This window comes from Notothenia rossii (assembly GCF_949606895.1).
Source record: "Notothenia rossii genome assembly, chromosome: 5".
Lineage (NCBI taxonomy): Eukaryota > Metazoa > Chordata > Actinopteri > Perciformes > Nototheniidae > Notothenia > Notothenia rossii.
This window is the reverse complement of record NC_136903.1, coordinates 50,303,729-50,322,382: the sequence shown is the minus strand read 5'-3', so window position 1 is coordinate 50,322,382 and position 18,654 is coordinate 50,303,729. Positions and strand designations below refer to the sequence as shown.

Here is an 18,654-nt window from a genome sequence, read left to right as displayed (position 1 = left end):
TGCAACCTCCAAGTTCAGAGGGCAGAGCTATCTGTGAAATGACTTAATTATATTTGTAGCTAATGTTGATGCTATCGCCTATATAAGGACCCTGTATAGTTTTAAGACCATAACCTTTGTTTGTGCTCAGATTCTGCATCCTCCTTTAATGTGTCTATTACCGTGGTCACATTTCCCTATATATTTGTGTATTTTATAAAAGCTGTTTTGTGTCTATATTCACATTGCATTTTAAAGTAGCCTACATCTGTTTGATTTCAATATTGGAATAATGAAGTTGGCTTATCCAAACTTCCTGTTATGTTTGATTTTTTCTCTAGAGAGAAACCTCAGTGCCACCGCGAAGAATCGGTTATATTATAGATTCCAGATTTGAATGTAAAATTGACCTTTTATTTCACAAAATGCCCTGTGTGCTTTCCAGTGCTGCAGCAGGTCAAGGTTCTGCAGGAGACAGCAGGACCAGGTCCTCTGAAGGGCAGGAGTTGGATCTGGTGTCGAGTGAGGCAGGTGATGTGGATGTCTCTGGGATGTGGCCAATTCATTAATACAGATATTGATTAGTCGGACATCCATATCATCCATATCTCACTCCATGCTACTGAGAGAAACATGTTATCCTTACCTGCGCTCTTGATGTTTGTGTACGTTTAATTATGTCATTATGTAACTTTGTAAGATAAAACAAACTCTCTCTCTCTCTGTGAACGTGCACGCAGGAAGTTCCTATCATGTTGAGAGCGCGAGATATGACGTAAGTTGCTTGCCGCGCAGTGATGATGGCGGTGCGTGAACGCGCAGTAAAAGTAATGGCTGCTCTAGATCGGCGGGTGCCTAGCCTCGATGATTTCGTGGGTCAAAGCTGGACTGCCTGGGCCGAGTGGGCCGGTGTGACAGCGGCAGAGGGTAAGGAAGAACATCGACGCAAACACTGGCAGCTAGTGAGCCATGTAACCAAAGCACCGGGCTTTATTTTCGTTGAAACGGAGCACAGAGCTAACCATGTTACCCAAACAAAGACCCTGCCGGGTCCTAGCGCTGGGTGGGTAACATGTTGCTCTCCTGGTCCCACTGCATTCGTTGTCTTCAAGAAAAAACAAGTGAGGCTTATTAAGGTAGAGCCATTATAGTGTGTGCTTTAAAGGGGTCCCCATGACACAAGCTGCCAGCCTTCATTGGGTTTTTCATGTTAGTGAAAGCAGCCCGGCAGCAGTGGCATCACAGCGGAAGGAGGCTAGAGTAGATGGTTGGGCGAACAACTTCTTCCCGTGGAGAGCTAGCTAGCTCGCGACAAGGCAGTTAGCGTTAGCCTGCTAATGCTAGCAGCAGCAGGGTTGAGAGTAGACACCGGTGACGGAGGAGGGGTCTGATGTAAATGCTGGCCCTGCATTTGATATGAGCTAACGTTACTCTGTGTTCTTTCGTTTCAGAACAGTGTTCTCCTGTGATTGCCAGCCCCCCCAGCCTCAATTTAACTCTTGTTAATTGTGTGTATGCGACACGAACTATCGTATGTTTTGACTTCTGCCCTAAAGGGGCTCCTGCTCTCCCCATATTGGAGTGTGTACGCTCATTCATTGCCTGGCATCCCTCAAAGTGTTACTTTGTTCAGAACTCAAATAAAGTCTCCCTCCATCCCAAAACACTTGAAGCTACTGATTGCTGTTTAAAAATGAAACCAAGAGAAGGGTCAGCAGGGAAGCAGTTTACCTGCACATTGTTCCTTTATGTAACCCAGTGTAAGGGGCCTGTTATGTGCAGAATGTGTGCTGTTAGGTTTGTCTTGCTGATGACCCTGTCATACAACTTTTGGAAAACATCTGTCTCTTTTTACGTGTGATGTTTCAGGCACTGATGTAGGTGACTGCAGCAAGAATGGCAAAAAAGCTGCAGAGGCCATGTCACTCAGTAAGGAGGGTAAGTCTGCACACTTTAATCTACCGCACATTACGCTGTTGTTATTTGGGACATCTGAAAACAATAACTCCAGAGGCCTGTACTACGAAGCTGGTTCAACCTAACCTGGATATGTTTGAGTTAGCCGGTTGGCCTAATCCAAAACATACGCGCTCTCGCTAAACGGTACTACGACGCGGGTTGTCAAGTGGATCGCTCAAGCCAGCAGTGCCCTATCTAGTTAGGTTCGCGTTCACATGAAAGGGGTGGTATTTGGAGCATTCGACCAATCACAAACATGGAGAAGCGTACTGACAGCGCAGCGTCATACTTCCTGAATGAAAAGTCAACTATAATATTAGACATATAAAGAAGTTAAACTTTAAAAATCCATGACTCAAACACTTTATCCAGGATAAAAGCCACATAGCTGCACCTGCAAGGTGAATACAGCTGGTAAAAGAAAAAGTGTTTGAGTGCGTACATTAACAGGTTTATGATATCACTGCCCCGTCTAAGACACGAGTGGATCTGTCTTTAATTACATTTGTCTCGAGTGTTTCGTCAACTTAATGTGTTGCTTAAAATAATAGTTCTGCATACAGTATGTGACACTGTAAGCGTTGCACGGCCAGATACGGCTCAGCTGACTCAGATAAGGAAATATATATGATACATTATGATGTGATATGCCGCGGACTGTACTTAATGTTACTCTGATCCGGTTACTTATGTTGTGGCAGATATTTAACTCGTTTTCTTAACGCTAATGTTATAATAGTCAGATTGCTCTGAAGATGGGAGGTGATATTCTATTAATGTTCACGTTCACACAGTCGGTGATTTTTGCCGGGCGTCTTTCCTGCAACGGCAGCTTTTCTGTATTTCCTTTCTCCTGCAGTATGACTTGATCGCTTTAAACTCCGCACACTGAGCTCTGATTGGTCAGCAGGCAGTGCTTTCACTGAGTTGAGCTCTTAGCCTGCAACCTAACCTGCTCCGGGGCAGGTTAGCCGCACAGCATAAGTTACCATGGAGATCTAGCCTGCTAAAACGAGAGCCAGCTTCGTAGGACTGGAAACCCCGAGTTTTCCCTGATGTTAGCCGGCTAAGCGAAAATCCTGCTTCGTAGTATACCCCCCTGGACTAGTTGTGAATGTGCTTGCATTAATGTGCATGTACAGTGACCTTGGATGCCTCAATGAACTGTGCCTCAGCCTCTCTTTGGTCTCCATTAAGTGGTCTCCACCCCTGCCTAGAGGCAGAAGAGGTTCTGGTTTGCAGGACCAGGGCGAGCTAAAAAGCTTGCCGGGTTGTGTGTTAAACAGCTGTCCTACAGAACCTCCGACAGACACTTTGTGTGTGTTCATCTCGGAGCATGACAAAAACAAGTTACTTGATAGTAAGTTTAAGCCGTTTGCACCTTTTCACAAACTTTGCATTTACATCACACGGAAATACAAGCCAAAACAAGGTGATGATGTTTGAGCCAAACATTTGCTTAAATTATACATTTATAATTTAATGCTTTTTTCTTTTAACTTTTTTTCCCTGACTAAATGTACTTATTTTTAGTGATTTGTTTAGTTCATGTTTCTTCGGGAAATGCATACTATGCAATATCATCTCCATACACTTTATAATAGCTTTAACCTGCTTCTTCCGATACAGTATAGCTATGTGTTTTATAAAGTGGGATTGTATTGTAGAGGTACTTATCTAGAGTCTGTGGAAAAGACGGTCGGAGCGCTCCTTTTTTTTGAAAGGCAGAAAGGACTCGGAGTTCTGACATCCCGCTCATGGAGGCTAAGCAATTAACTGCTGCAGCAGCTAAATGTAATTTAGTCAACTAAAGAAAAGCCCACATAAAAGAATCAACATCTGTTTGAAGTGTTTTCTTTGTTTAGAATCTGACAACCCAATTTAAGAGATAATCTAAGATGTTCTTTTAACACATGGACAAGAGGTGGGTTGCATCCTAGATAGGTCGCTGGTCTATCACATGCCGACCAATATATACACAGGCAAACATTCACAGTTGCAGGCAAATTAGTCACCTATTGACAAGGCCTGAAGGTGCTTAGATTAAGTGAAGTAAATTTAGGATGTTGAGAAAACCCTCTCCGCAAGAACAAAAACACAATCCAGTGTAGATCTGTTTCCAGCCAATACATTTAACTAGTAAATGGCATGTTATAACAAATGTTTCAGTTCTATTTATTTATTAAAAGGTAAAAATATAAATTATTGTAGATGTCTAGAAGTAAGTCCAAGTTGATGTCAGAATCCAAGAAGTTGGAGGCACTATTGTTACCAAATGGCGTTTACAATCAGAATGCTGATTTTCTATGCTATATTCAACCAGTCTAGTTTAACTCTGACAGTGCTTATAAGTGAGAAGATCTAACACCTTTTCATAATGCAGGATGATACTGGGCTGCTTTGTGACATTGCTATGTGACACTTGGCAGTGAAATAAGTATGTCTCTCTCCTCTCTTTAAGACATGTCCATCTTCGGCCTATACCCCGGCCGTGATGACTTCTACCTGGTGCTGTGCAGCCATTGTGGCCAAGTAGTGAAGCCGCAGGCGTTCGAGAAGCACTGTGAGCGACGACACGGCCCCCTGGCCAAGCTTTATGCCCGGCTGTGCTCCCCCACCCCTGCTCCCCCACCCCAGCAGAGGCCCCACCACGGCCATTCTCCTTCTCATGGGACCAACGCTGCTTCCGCTTCATCCTGGGAGAGTTGTGGCCAGGGGGCCGGGCAGCCAAAGCCAGCCCCCCCCTCACCTTCCACTCCACCACAACACAGACACGCCAAGAACCCCAAGGATGGAGTACGGTAAGAACAGAGTGGGGCAAGTTGGGGGGTCAGGGATAACTTAACTTCAGGGTTCACAGACTAGACCTTCACACAAAATAGAGAACACGTCATTTTCACCCTAAAACCAAATGTAAGAACAAGGTGTCGTTTTTGGGGGAGTATGTGTCAGAAACAGGAACCTCCATCAGGAAGACCTGCACACAACCGCAGTGAAACCACAACCAGTTTTTTACTCTTCGGTTTGTTATCCAAGCCAATTTGGGATCATTACAGCCAAATGTGGCTGCGTGTCATTTAAGTTTGTTCAAATGTAATGGTCTGCAACTGAGGCTATCAATACACCACCAACATTTTGATTCTATAGCACGATTAGTTTGCAATTAAAACTGATTTGCATTGGAATTCCAGTCTAGCCAGTTGTATTGCACAAAGTAAAGAATGTAGTAATTGCAAATGAATCTCAAACACTAACTAGTCATTTTTTTGAAAAACAAGATAAACTAGAGAATGCTTTATGCTGAAATGTAATGTGTAAGAAGAAAGTGAAGAATTTAGATTGAAATTATACACTGGGGGCTTGAATGTGTGATGAGAGAAGAAAAGAAAGTAAAAAGGCTTGGAAAAGCAGCAGAATATTTGAACTGCAAACTTTTGAACTAACTTGATGGCAAATGATCTGTCGCCATGCCAACGGCATTTGATGACATCCCATAATACGCTTAGATGCGTCGATGGCTGCATCGTTACTAAACCTGTGAAGTTTTGGGCCGTTTGGAGCATTTTCAATGAAGTTATGAGAAAACCGTGTTTCATGGTGAGCATTGTGTTGCCATGGCAACGGCAATTGACTAGTGATGCAAATTAGTCGCTTTTCGGCGCCTCCCACTTTTTTAACGCTGATTTGGGTGACTTGTGTAATTCTTGGAGAACTGAAGAGAGGGGGGGGGGGTGTCCGTCCGTCCATCCGACGGACGGACGGACGGACAACTTCTCACTTCAAAAAAGAAGAAGAAATCTAGATCCTAAAATTATTAAACAAGCGAGTGACTGTTTTTCCTGACCGAGGACAGGTTCCTTGAACACAACACGAGCGTAACGTGTCTTCACGTGGTATATGTCTCGTCTGAAAGGAGTGCTGACGGAGAGCACCGGAACGCCGCTCCAGCTCTTCAAATATTACAGTGCCCATAAGGAGCCGTACACATGCCACAGTGTTTGCGTGGCTGTGTCTTTAGTTGTAAGCACAGTGGCGATCTGTTGTTATTAGCATCTGGTTAGCTAGCTATGCTAACGAATTTAAAGAGCTTTTCTACGACCAGGTGGAAGAGAGCTCTCTTCTAAGAGGCTCAAATAACCTCAGCTCAGTGAGGTTAAGGCACACCTTGATATGATCATTATAATTATTAATGAGACATTAGAGACTAAATGAAAAACAGGTATAAAATACTATATGCAGTGCTGCCAACACTCACGCATTGAGCGTGAGAGTCACGCAATTAACCCATATCTCACGCACTCACGCCACACATGCCTTTCCTCACGCTAAGTTTTCGTCCAAAATAAATGTATATAAATATAAAAATAAAGTGAAGGAACAGCAAACCGAGTGGTCTACGAAATGGGACAGTCTTCTGGCTTAGTTCAGTAAAGTTGGAACAATATTGGGAGATTCGGATTTCACGGATCAATAACTCATGAACAAAACGTTATTCAGACACAAATTACCTCTCCTAAGTACCGTGGTAAGGTTGACAACGAACTACAATCACATTTTGATTAAAAAAAAGCCAATACGCGCCGTCCTCCGAGCTGGACACATTACATTGGTCTCTATCCGCAGCCGGAGAAGAAACGAGTGCTCAGGGACCGTCTGCAAAGTGCAACTCAGAAAAAAGAGAATACAATAATATTCAATCACTATTATACAGCTTATTACCACCAAACTCACCACACACATCAATAGTCTCCTGTGTGTCATACTACAGCAAGGAGTTTGGAAGAATATGCTTTTGAATAATTTTGGGGAATATTTATAATGTAAATCTTCAATAAATATGGCATCATCTTAAATAACTTTACTATTATACAGTATATTTCTACCAAACTCACTATTTGCATTGTTGTGTTATACAATCTGCTTAGCTAGCTGCGCTAACAGATATTAGAAGCTGTTTCTAAAACAAGGAGAGGGGGAAATCTCTCCTGTCAGACTGAGAGAGATAACTACAGCTCAGTGAGGTAAGGGACTCTCTGTTTAGATAGTTCACTTTAGTCTAGTTATCTCAGTGGGTCTCAAACGGTTTGGTCACCATATATGAGAATACATGAAAAACAGTTATGAAATACTATATGACAGTAAAACAAGAATACAGTTTAAAAGGTGAGTGATTTGTAAAATATCCATCAAGAAAAAGTAAATCTGTTTCCAGTTCTGTTTCATATGGATGTTGAGAGATGTATCCATAGATCTCTTAATGTTGCTCTCAAAATGCACCAGATTGATGCATTTAACTTCAATATTTAAAAACAAATCTCCCCCCCCCCACCCCACACTTATAAAATAGCACTTTACCTCTGCTTACACCTATAGGCCTATATGCCATTTTATATGCTGTGAGCTGATTATCGAGCCTTCATTGTAAGAGTTGCGGGTACACTGTGTATGTGCGTATTCCACTGTAGTGCCCAGTACATTAATGGGAAACCCTAGTTTGTACATGTTCAATACATTTGTAACACTGGACACATGAACGTTTCTTTTTTCGGTTCACAAAAAAAAAATCTGAACTCAAATGTTGGCAGCCCTGCTATATGACAGTAAAACAAAGTTGTTATTAATAAACAAAAATACAGTTTAAAAGGGGAGTGATTTGTAAAATATCCAAAAAGAAAAATCTGCTTACAGTTCTGTTTCAAATGGGTGTTGATGTATCCATAGATCTCCTAATGTTGCTCTCAAAGATGATGCTTTTAACTTCAATATTTAAAAAAAATCTTTCCGGGGGAGCATGCCCCCCGGACCCCCCCTAGAGGAGGTTGAGTTCAATAATTTGTACGGCCCTCGGAGGATGTTGTAAAAATTGAATTGAACAGAACAGAATTGAATTGCTGTAAATAATAATAAAAACCCTTGATTTATAACTTAACATCTCTGTCTCCTACTGATCTGAGTATATTATAAAGAATAGCCAGTTAATTGAAGCATTATAGCACAGGCCTTTGTCAGACGGTATATTACACTGTTTTTTTTCTGCTTCAAATAGTTCTCTCTCTTTTCACCATACCTGTGTTTGCATCACTGAATTGAAGAAATCTCAAAACTGTCCCGTATATGTCTTCACGGCTGGACTATTGGCACAATTTTGAGCACTTTTTGAACATTTTTATAGGAGTTATAGCGACATCGTCTTTTATGGCGAGGGATGCATTTCCATGGAAACGGCATATAACACCCCATAATTGACGTAGAGCTGTTGAGGCCTGGACCGTTAACCATTATCTGAAGTCTGGTGCTGTTTTGACCCTTTTCAAAGGCGTTACAACAACATCGTGTTTTATGGCAAGGGAAACGGCATATGGTGAGATGTCCGATTTGACGTAGAGCTGTTGAGGCAGGGGGAGGTGATATACAGGTGAAGATTGTGGGACGACCGGACCGTGTCCATTGGAGCTACAGCGACATCGTGTTTTATGGCGAGGGATGCGTTTCCATGGCAACAGCCTATGGTGAGATCTCAAATTTGGCGTAAAGCTGTTGAGGCATGGACCTGTGATATATAAGCGAAGTTTGGGGGACGATTGGACCGTGTCCATTGGAGTTACAGCGACATCTTGTTTTATGGCGAGGGATACATTTCCATGGAAACGGCATATGAAGACATCCCATAATTGACGTAGATCTGTTGAGGGCAGGGCCATTAACCATTATCTGAAGTCTGCTGCTGTTTTATGGCGAGCGATGCGTTGCCATAGTAACACCACATTACGTAAAATCAGATTTGATTTAGAGCTGTGTTAACCATTATCTGAAGTCTGCTGCTCTGAGCATGTCAGTTGGAGTTGTGACATCATTGTGTTCCATGACACAGGTGTTTATTGAGGAGGTGTCCAGAGATCAAAGGTTTCCATGGTGATCAGTGAGAGGAGAGCATTTTTATTGTTCTGAATGAGATAAACCTCTTGCATGTGAACGTTTTGTTGAAGAACCATAACAGATTTCAAAGCGTGAAGCATGTCAAGGAACTTGAGCATCTGAAATGTACTTTCGGGTTAATAATGTGGCCTTTTTGGCAGATTAAGGCTGATTTTACAATGGGGTTTAATGGAGACATGTTGAAAGTTGTTGTCACTTCATGCACTCAAGAGGCATTTTGTTTAATTATTTTGTTTAATTTTTTCAAGCTACGAGATGTTTTCCTATGTTTCTCATGAAAAAGTATGTCTCAGGAATGTAGGGTTTGGGAATTATAGCAGGTTTAAAAGAAAATATGAAGGCAAAATGAAATCTGTCCTCCACTCTAGCTGTGACATCACGCACTCTAAAATCTGAAGAAGGCCTCTTTACCAAGGTATGAACAATGTTTAATATCTCTAAAAGTAGGTATCAGATTAAAAAGTTGTGTTACACGAATAATGTTAGAAAGATGTGTAACATTTTAAAGTTGGAATGAGGTTTCTGAGTGAAAGTATGAAGGAACAGTTAGCAGTTGAAGTAGCATGAAGATTGTTCAAGTCTGAAGAATTTCTCCATTGACTTCCATGTTAAAAATAGGATTAATTATGGGATGTATCTCTGCAATTATGAAAGTTATGAATGAGAAAAGTAATAGCCATCGATTCCCGACCGAGCTGAACGTTTTGATGTTTGAATTGAGTTTCTGCGATGTGGAATGTGGGAGCAGAAGAGGGCCAAAATAACCCGGTGGAATAATAAAGAACTTTGTGCGTCGCATGTATCAGCATTCCCACTAAAATATGAAATATAGAGCAGTGAAGTGATGACATTATTGTAGTTCCTTCACAGGAAGCAATAGAGTATCTGCAATGGGTTTTGGAATTTTGCTGAAAATAACATTTGTGTTAGACACGTTTACGATACCTACACATTTAGTTTAGCAGGATAATCATATCAATCATATTAACACCAATTTATGATTTTTGAAGCATACAGTACAATTGCCAGAACTAAAAAGCTCAAAACACTCAACACTGCGGTCACGTGGTTGCGCATCAACACCGACAATATTAAGGTGGCTAATGTTCAGCGTGATAACGTTTTTTTCTTTATTAAAATGTTGTTTAAAACTCCCCGTTTTTGTGAAACATGGAAGCTTCAGACATGTATTCATTGTCTTTAGACAGGCAGGTGCTTTTTCCGCTTTAGATTCAAACATTGAAGTATTTATTCTTCAACACCACCTTACAGAAAATGATTGGGATAACATTTACTCTTAAAAGTAGATTTTAGTAAAAATGTTTGCCAGTGATGGTAAAAGTTCAGCTTAAAAAACTAACTTTGGACTTCCCCTCCCTGACGCAGACATTCCCCGATGGAGAAGCCCTCCCACAGCACAGATTCCCCAGTGTTCAAGCAGCCTCCGCCTCTGGAACCTCCTATAAGCTCCCCCCCGCCATCACTCAGAGATCCGCCCTGGCCGCATGGAGGCACCCCCCCGCCTGGTAGGCCTCCACCCAGTGATAGGTCCCCCACCCAGAACCAGAAGAAGGACTCCCCCCAGAACTCGGGAATTCCAAACCACCGGGTCCCCAGACCCTACAACAAAGTGGCCTCCAGTGAGTACAGGTGGAGCCGTTTTGGTGATGTGGGCGGAGTAACAGTTGAAGGATTTATGCTTCTCCTTCAGTTTGAACTACTGATGATTTTTACCTGCTAAACAATCAAAGTTCTATTTCTTAGAAACACACAGAAAATCTTTAAGGGGAAGGAAGTTGGTATAATAACTTTAAAGCAGTTCACAATTAAATGATGCTGTCCATGTTTACAGGTAATATACCAGGAATGGGTGCTTGCCTGTACCATGCAGAGTGTATGTTTTCCCAACTTGTTATCGTCTGTCAGAACACACATTATACTAGTATACCCATGATGTGTATGGGAAATTATGATGGAGCTTCAACTAACAACTATTTTCATTATCAATTTTTCTATGTTACTTTTTTAAATCCCAGTTTCTCAAAGTTCATGGTGATGTCTTTAAGTGTTTTTGGCAGTGCAAAACCCAAAGATATTCAGATAATTTTGATAAAGAAAAAAACTGAGAAAAGCAGGAAATCTCCTAATTTTGCATGAAAAAATATTTAATGTCTAATCTATTATCAAAATAGTTTATTTGTTGATAGACTAATCATTGCAGCTCAAAGCATCACTTAATTACAGCAGCTTCAGTTTTCTGGGGTTTTCTCAGGGACAGTATGCACTCATGTTTGGCCCTCAGAGCCTATTCATACTGTCGAAATGCACATAATACAGAAGAAAACAGAACTGCCTCTAAAAAGACAACTCAGATTTTGCTCATGTGTGTAAAGCGTGCCTGAAATGCACACCATGACGCGGCTTGTCTTATATCAATGTATTCAATTAAACTAAAACTGCATCTTTGCTGACGGTCCACTAAAAAGCACGGAAATGCTTCCAGAATATACAGTCTGTCAATTGGTTGAAAACACTGGAATTCCAGCTTGAAGAACACATTCTGGTGAATATGTATACAATCTGTGGACATCGGTTTTTTGTCACTATGTAAGCTGCAGAGATTTGGACGTGGTGCTGTATCTGAGATGCTGTGTGTTTCCTCAGAGAGGGAGTGTGACCTGGACAAACACTGCGGCGTCCTTGACCCTGACAGGAAGAAGGTCTGCACCCGCCTCCTGACATGCAATGTGAGCTCCAAACACAGTGTGCCTCACCACACCAATGCACTACTTCATGTGCCTCACATTCATTTTTCTGTCTCATTCCTCTCTTTTTCTTGTTTTAAATTGTTTATCTGTTTTTCTCTATTTTCTCTGTGTAGTTCAGTAGAAGGTTGAGAGGATTAATTTCAGGATCCAGTCCTTTCACCTTTGATTTTGACCCAGTCCGTACACATGACAGTGGAAAAGTAGGTTGTGAGTTTGTGGTCTCTTCAGTGCTCAGACAACAGCCAACAAGTTGGATAATATGTTGGAACTGTACCTTTATCAATTCTATGGTAGAGATGATGTGATAGATGGAGGCACATACAATGCGAAATGCAATGCAGATTCTTTATGACTGAAAAGTAGTTGACTTCAATAGCAGGACGTCAGACAGACAGCAGTACAGCAGCATTGATGGCAGCTCCATGGTATTTGGACCCCTTCTGGGTGTGATCTTTCTAAGTAGGGTGTCACTTTATTTACATGTCTTTGTTTTTGTTAGTCATGCTTGTTAGGTCCCAGTCAAAGGATACACTGATATATTTGTTTCATATTGTCTCATATCAGCTAATAGGATTTTATTGTATGACTATTGTGTAATAGTATGTTTTTCTTTATAGAAGACCAACATTTTTAGTTTACTCTTTTTCTTAGACGAACAGGGTGATAAACGAATGTGTGAATAATGACTGTCCAAAGAGACATGACTTGTTAGTATGGAGGTGTTGCAGAAGAGCGACAGTGCTTCTGGTCAGAGATGCTTCTAATGTGGTGAACTCTACTTGATGAGTATGGGATGATCAGTGTTTTCTGATTGCATTCCATTATTTGGTGTTAGGAGGAGGGTGGTACCGTTTCACACGTGGCTGCTAATTCTCCTATAGCATAATTACACATCACTTCTGCTCATCTAAGTATTCATTCAGCGATCTTGTGTGCACTCATTCAAGTTTCCCATTAATTCCTCCCTATGTTTGCAAGTCTGGAACCTTCTTATTGAAGTGGAAACTGTAAAGTGTTGATGTATGTGCACTGTTACTGGGCTTGCCGGGTTAAGTAAAGCTTTAACATTACTATTGAATCTCAAATTAATCAAAACATGGTGCATTTTACATGGTATCTGGTCGGTTTGCACCGAAGTTGTCTTTATAGTGCACTCTTGTGTTCATCTGATGGTAAATGGAGGGGCATTGTTCTCCATGGGACTGGATCTATCCACTTGTGCCATTGTAGTTTGTCGAGGTCTTGCCAAAGTCATTTCATTATTATTATTATTATTATTAATAAATGTTTGAGGCATTCAAACGGTATTTAAAGTAATTCAATCTGCAAATGTATAATATGCAGATCATATACAAGCAATATTGGAATTTGATCAGAAATACCCCTAATTAACCCTATTGTAAGAAATGTGACCTTGTGACAAGATTTGTGTTTTCATGATGATGCAGTAATAAATCCACTAAGTGACTTACTTTAAGGTGGACGTTTGTTGTCCTATCAATAACCAAATATAGTATTCAACAATAGCTGCTTTGGCAAGTGTAACAGTGTTTTGCACAGGGAACAAGTGTATTGGTGTATTTTGATATCACATCGGAGTTGATAACCTGTCAGAGAATCACAGAACGTGTGTATCCAATTGCACATCAAGCAGTGTGAGGTCATTGTAAGATATCTTTAACAATTGACAAATTATCAAGTTCTGAATTTAAGAAATTCGCCATTTACAGTGACAAAAAGAGTGGATTCTTTCAAATGAATTACACTGCAGTCACCTCTCTGTTACTAGTGAGCACTGACTGATACTGAATGGTGAAAATGGCTCCCAGCTCAGGAAGAGTCCTTATATGGTGAGGGAGGAAGTGAGTGTGAGAGGCCACATCCAGACAGGACGATCCGACAAATAGGAAGTGACAGGAGTGACGGGAAAGATACGCAGGAGAACAACCTGCATCTCTACCTGCTCTGAAGGTGGACTCTTCCACCTGCTAGGAAGAACATATGTCATGTAATCCTTAAAACTATTCATCTACAATTATTGAAATGAAACTGACTCATTTAAAAATAACAGCAAAAGTTACTAATGGACAGTGCTGCATGATAAACCTATATGAGTGTACTGCAATCCAAAACGAATAATTTCTATAGCAAAGTACCTGAGACTCTTTCCAAAGCAACCAAAGGACCAGTTGTCAGACACATGAAATCTTTAAAAAATACATTTCAAACTTTAGGTGTGTTTGGGAAATGAGCAGCTAAAATACATCAGCTGTAATTCTCGTAATGTGTGATGGTCACATTTATGTTGTCATTTAACAGAATACACTTTCAATCAGTTTTTTTGAAATTAATAGATAGTCTAATTGATGTTCAATTGTCAAGACTTACTCATATCTACTCCTGTTTGTCAAATCTGGAATAGCTTAATTTCTCTGAAAACATCACACAGCTGTGTCTGAATAAAAAGCTGCCACCACTTTTATTGAAGCTTATGATATGGGTAGTAATTATTCAGAACGATGTCCAACTTAACATCTCAACAAAATCCATAACCACTTCAACTCTTTCAACTTTCACCAACTGTCTCACTGAAATATAATCCTGAATGCAAAACAACTTCCTCAAACTGAACTGTGATAAATCTGAAATGGTCATCATCGGTACCAAATCCCTCACAAAAAAATAATAACGACATCTCCCTCACCATTGACATTCCACTCTGACCCCTCCCCTCACATCCGCAACCTCAGTCATTTTCGACAGCACATCACCAAAACTGCCTTCTTCCCATCTCAAAAATATATCCCGTCACCGCCCATCACTCTCCTTCTCTGCTCATCCATGTCTTCATCTCATCCAGACTAGACTACTGCAACAGCATCCTCTGGTACACATCCTGACTCCTCAATAAACTCCAGTATATTCAGAACTCTGCCGCTCGACTCCTCTCCCGCTCCGTGACCACATCCCCCCGTCCTGCAGACCTCCACTGGCTCCCCGTCCCACAACGCATCCATTTCAAGATCCTTCTCCTTACCTACAAAGCCCTCCATCACCAGGCCCCCCCTACCTCACCGACCTGCTCCATCACCAGGCCCCCCCTACCTCCCCGAGCTGCTCCATCACCAGGCCCCCCCTACCTCACCGACCTGCTCCATCACCATGCCCCCCCTACCTCACCGACCTGCTCCATCACCAGGCCCCCCCTACCTCACCGACCTGCTCCATCACCAGCTCCCCCCTACCTCACCGACCTGCTCCAACACCAGTTCCCCCCTACCTCACTGACCTGCTCCATCACCAGGCCCCCTCCTACTTCACCGACCTGCTCCATCACCAGGCCCCCTCCTACCTCACTGACCTGCTCCATCACCAGGCCCCCCCTACCTCACCGACCTGCTCCATCACCAGTTCCCCTCCTCCCTCACTGACCTGCTCCATCACCAGGCCCCTTCCTCCCTCACTGACCTGCTCCATCACCAGTTCCCCTCCTCCCTCACTGACCTGCTCCATCACCAGGCCCCTTCCTCCCTCACTGACCTGCTCCATCACCAGGCCCCCTCCTCCCTCACTGACCTGCTCCATCACCAGGCCCCTTCCTCCCTCACTGACCTGCTCCATCACCAGGCCCCCTCCTCCCTCACTGACCTGCTCCATCACCACTAGGGTTGCAACATTCCGGGAATTTTCAAAGATGGAAACTTTCCATGGTAATAAACTGGGAATTTTCTAAATTGAAGGTTGGCTCTTCATAGGGAACTTAAAGTATATTTTAGCATAATCTTGAATAAAACAAACAGATGCCATTCAAGTACACTTGAATATCCATGCCATTCCTCAATCACATGCACACTGCTTACTGCATGGCTATTGAGACCACACCCCCTACAGCAGGGATGGGCAACTTGGATGGTGGTGGGGGCCACATAATTTAAGTACTGGCCACCAGGGGGCTGCAGATTCACTTGGAACACACACACACACACACACACACACACACACACACACACACACACACACACACACACACACACACACACACACACACACACACACACACACACACACACACACACACACACACACACACACACACACACACACACACACACACACACACACACACACACACACACACACACAAATGAGTAGTAGTGGCAGCTCAAGTTGCTTACTTTCATTACAGCAACGGTCTGCAAACATACTCAACGTTGTGGTTTACCCCTGAATTCAGTGAAAATATATTCTTTCTCCCACTTTTCTTGGAAAACAAGATTTCCCTCAGATACCTTTCTCTTGCTCATGCTGACATCCACAGAGGGCTGTGCTCATATGTTACCCGCTCTATCAAAATCAGTCGGAAGTCGCAATGGCTCAATAAAATGATACAATTCGATTACATTACCCTCAATTCCCAGTTAGTTCCCATAAATCCCATTATTCCCATGGAAAGTTTCCAATATTTCCAAAATTCCCCAGCTTAACTTCCCATGGAAATGTACTGGAAGTGTTCCGCCCCTTTGCAACCCTAATCACCACACTCCTACCCACAGCCTCCGCCCTTTCCCTCATAGGACCAAGCACCGAACCTGGGGGGACATACCCTTCTCCGTCGCTGCCCCCTCCCTCTGGAACTCACTCCCCAAACACACCTGTGAATCCCCCTGATCTCAAATCAGAAAAATCAAAACTCAATTGAGTTTCAAAAAAAGCGCTCTATAACTAAAATGCATTATCATTATTAGAAGGATACACAACAGCAATTACCCAAAGAGTCTAGAAATCCATCATTTTGGGTCCTTCACCAAATACAAGTTGTGTCCATTTATTTGAAATGCAGCAGTGACTGACCTGCTGTTCCTCTGTCCTCAGATTCACTCCATCCACCAGCGGAGGAAAGTGATGGGGCGCAGCAAGAACTTTGACCAGCTAGTGGCAGAACTGAAGACCAAGGTCCGTGAAAAAGGGGCCCAATCCCTGGATGGAAACTCCCCCAGCCCAGAGGCCCCCGTGGAACAGACGGGGGCCCCACAATGCAGGAGACCCCTGGCCAGCCTCCCTGCGTTCAGGTTAGTGAAGTTTACTGACGCCAGCTCGGATAAAGATGTGTGTATGGAGTAGGGATGTTAAGATTCACCGATTCGCATCGGTGCACCGGCATAAACGTTCAAGATGCGAGTGCACCGGTTGAAAGAGTGCACATCGGCTACAGTTTGGGTTCAACTCGCGATGCACCGATTGTAGCGTCTTTGCATCGGTAAAAAAAAGATTCATTCATATAATATCCTGTCAGCAATCAGCAGAGACGATCTTTGATCTTTGCTTCGCTCTACGGAGGCCGAGAGTCTCAGTTATCAACACACATGGAAGTCGAGGAAAAAGAGAAACACAGCGCACCGACAAATACCTACAAATCAAACGTTTGGCAACACTTCGGATTTTCAAGAAAGACGATCAACTTGAAAAATCGCTCTCAAATTGTAAACAATGCCGAGCCGCTTTAAAGTACACAAGTAGTACGAGGAGCTTAGCGACGCACATAAAGAGGAGACATGGGGTCTGCGGCTGAAAAGAGAAACCTCAAAGTTAGACATATGAGTGAAATCACTCAGTGAGGTGTTCTGTCAGAGAGAGTGGTGTTTAGTTTAGCACAATTCATATTATGAATTTGATCAAAACTAACACACATTTAACTCGGCATTTACAATTGCAACACTTTTCTGCACACGCACATATACACATATTGTGCAGCTACTTGCAATTTTTCTCACCAGCCAATAAAATCACACCGAGTCCTTTGGGAAGGGGGCTTAGAGGTGGTGCTAAGTGAGAGCACTTAGTCAGTTAGAAAAATGATGTTGTTGAATATAGTCAAATGTAATTTTGTGGAGCCAAACAAAACGAAAAAAGGATGAAGCAAAAAGTCGAATGTGTGTTTTACAGTCAGCCTTCTTCTGTGTCGGAGAGCAACACAGAGGATGAGCAGCAGGACGAGGGGGGGGTCCGAGCCCCCTCACCTCTGGTCCATGGAAAAATTTCCAGTGATGAAAGTGAGGCAGAAGGACCCGAGGAGCCCGTTGAGTTCCCATCTTCTGCTGCACATCCCAGACCTCTAGCGGTGAGCCGTTTCTACTTGGGTTTAACAATATTAAAGACAAGCAGATACCACATTGATTTATTAGGTGGATAGAGGGTGATTGTGCAACGCTATTTCATCTTCAAGGAGTTCTCTTGGAGGTTAACTCACCTGCCTGTAACAGATTTACAACCAGCCTTCTCTCTGCAGGTATGTTCATTTGGCAGCCATGCTTTGGGTCACGGCATCTACACGTTTGACCGCAGACTCCACCACCTGAGGTCGGCTCTCAGCAGCATGCTGGAGCAGCACATCAGCGCACACCTCTGGAAGTAAGACACTCACATTCTTAGTGGCCCTTTTGACTTCGCTCTGCTTTTATTCTGCTCACTGTCAACATTTCTTGGAAAGATAACTTTGGTATCTTTTTGTCACTGGCATTTATACTGTATGCTAAAAGTACAAACATATTTTCTCATCTAAATGCTTTTCTTTAAAGGTGGGGTAGGTAAGTTTGAGAAACCGGCTCGAGATACACTTGTTTTTATATTCCATGGAATACTCTTAGCATCCCAATAGCAATGAATATCTTAAGTGCTCTGACAAAAAATCCATAAAAAAATGTCATCTATGGAAGCCGTAGTACTGTAAAAAGCACGACCAATGATCTGAGCCGGCCCGGCTACAACAACTTGATGGCCAACCTGCCTGTCAGCCTTCCATCTATCAGGGTGTCCGCGGGGTCTTAAAAAGTATTACAAGTTGATAAATCAATTTAGCGAAAATTAAGGCTATTAAAAAGTATTAAACGGCATTTTCCAAGGTATTAAGAAGGTTCACAGCAACGACAAAATGAAACACCCTTTAATTTACTGAAACGACATGTCGGGAAACCCCACAAGGCGGCCCCATGCATAGCGCGCCGTAAAATGCTGC

General features: G+C 42.6%; 1 protein-coding gene across 7 annotated transcripts in view; it reads left to right on the top strand.

The window, feature by feature from the left end:
- The first annotated feature begins 701 nt into the window (after positions 1-701).
- Positions 702-18,654, top strand: part of atxn7l2a (ataxin 7-like 2a) — a 34,301-nt gene continuing 16,348 nt past the window's right edge. For 2 of the 7 annotated variants that reach the window (XM_079682908.1, XM_079682907.1), the window contains exons 1-9: positions 702-906; positions 1,849-1,917; positions 4,400-4,739; positions 10,261-10,514; positions 11,539-11,621; positions 11,756-11,842; positions 16,515-16,711; positions 17,586-17,760; positions 17,929-18,050. In XM_079682908.1, the coding sequence (XP_079539034.1) occupies positions 777-906; positions 1,849-1,917; positions 4,400-4,739; positions 10,261-10,514; positions 11,539-11,621; positions 11,756-11,842; positions 16,515-16,711; positions 17,586-17,760; positions 17,929-18,050 (1,457 nt within the window). In that variant the 5' untranslated portion in view covers positions 702-776. Of the gene's footprint in view, positions 907-961; positions 1,116-1,848; positions 1,918-4,399; positions 4,740-10,260; positions 10,515-11,538; positions 11,622-11,755; positions 11,843-16,514; positions 16,712-17,585; positions 17,761-17,928; positions 18,051-18,654 lie in introns of those variants that run through there. The other 5 variants (XM_079682909.1, XM_079682910.1, XM_079682912.1 and 2 more) reach the window with 5 other exon arrangements.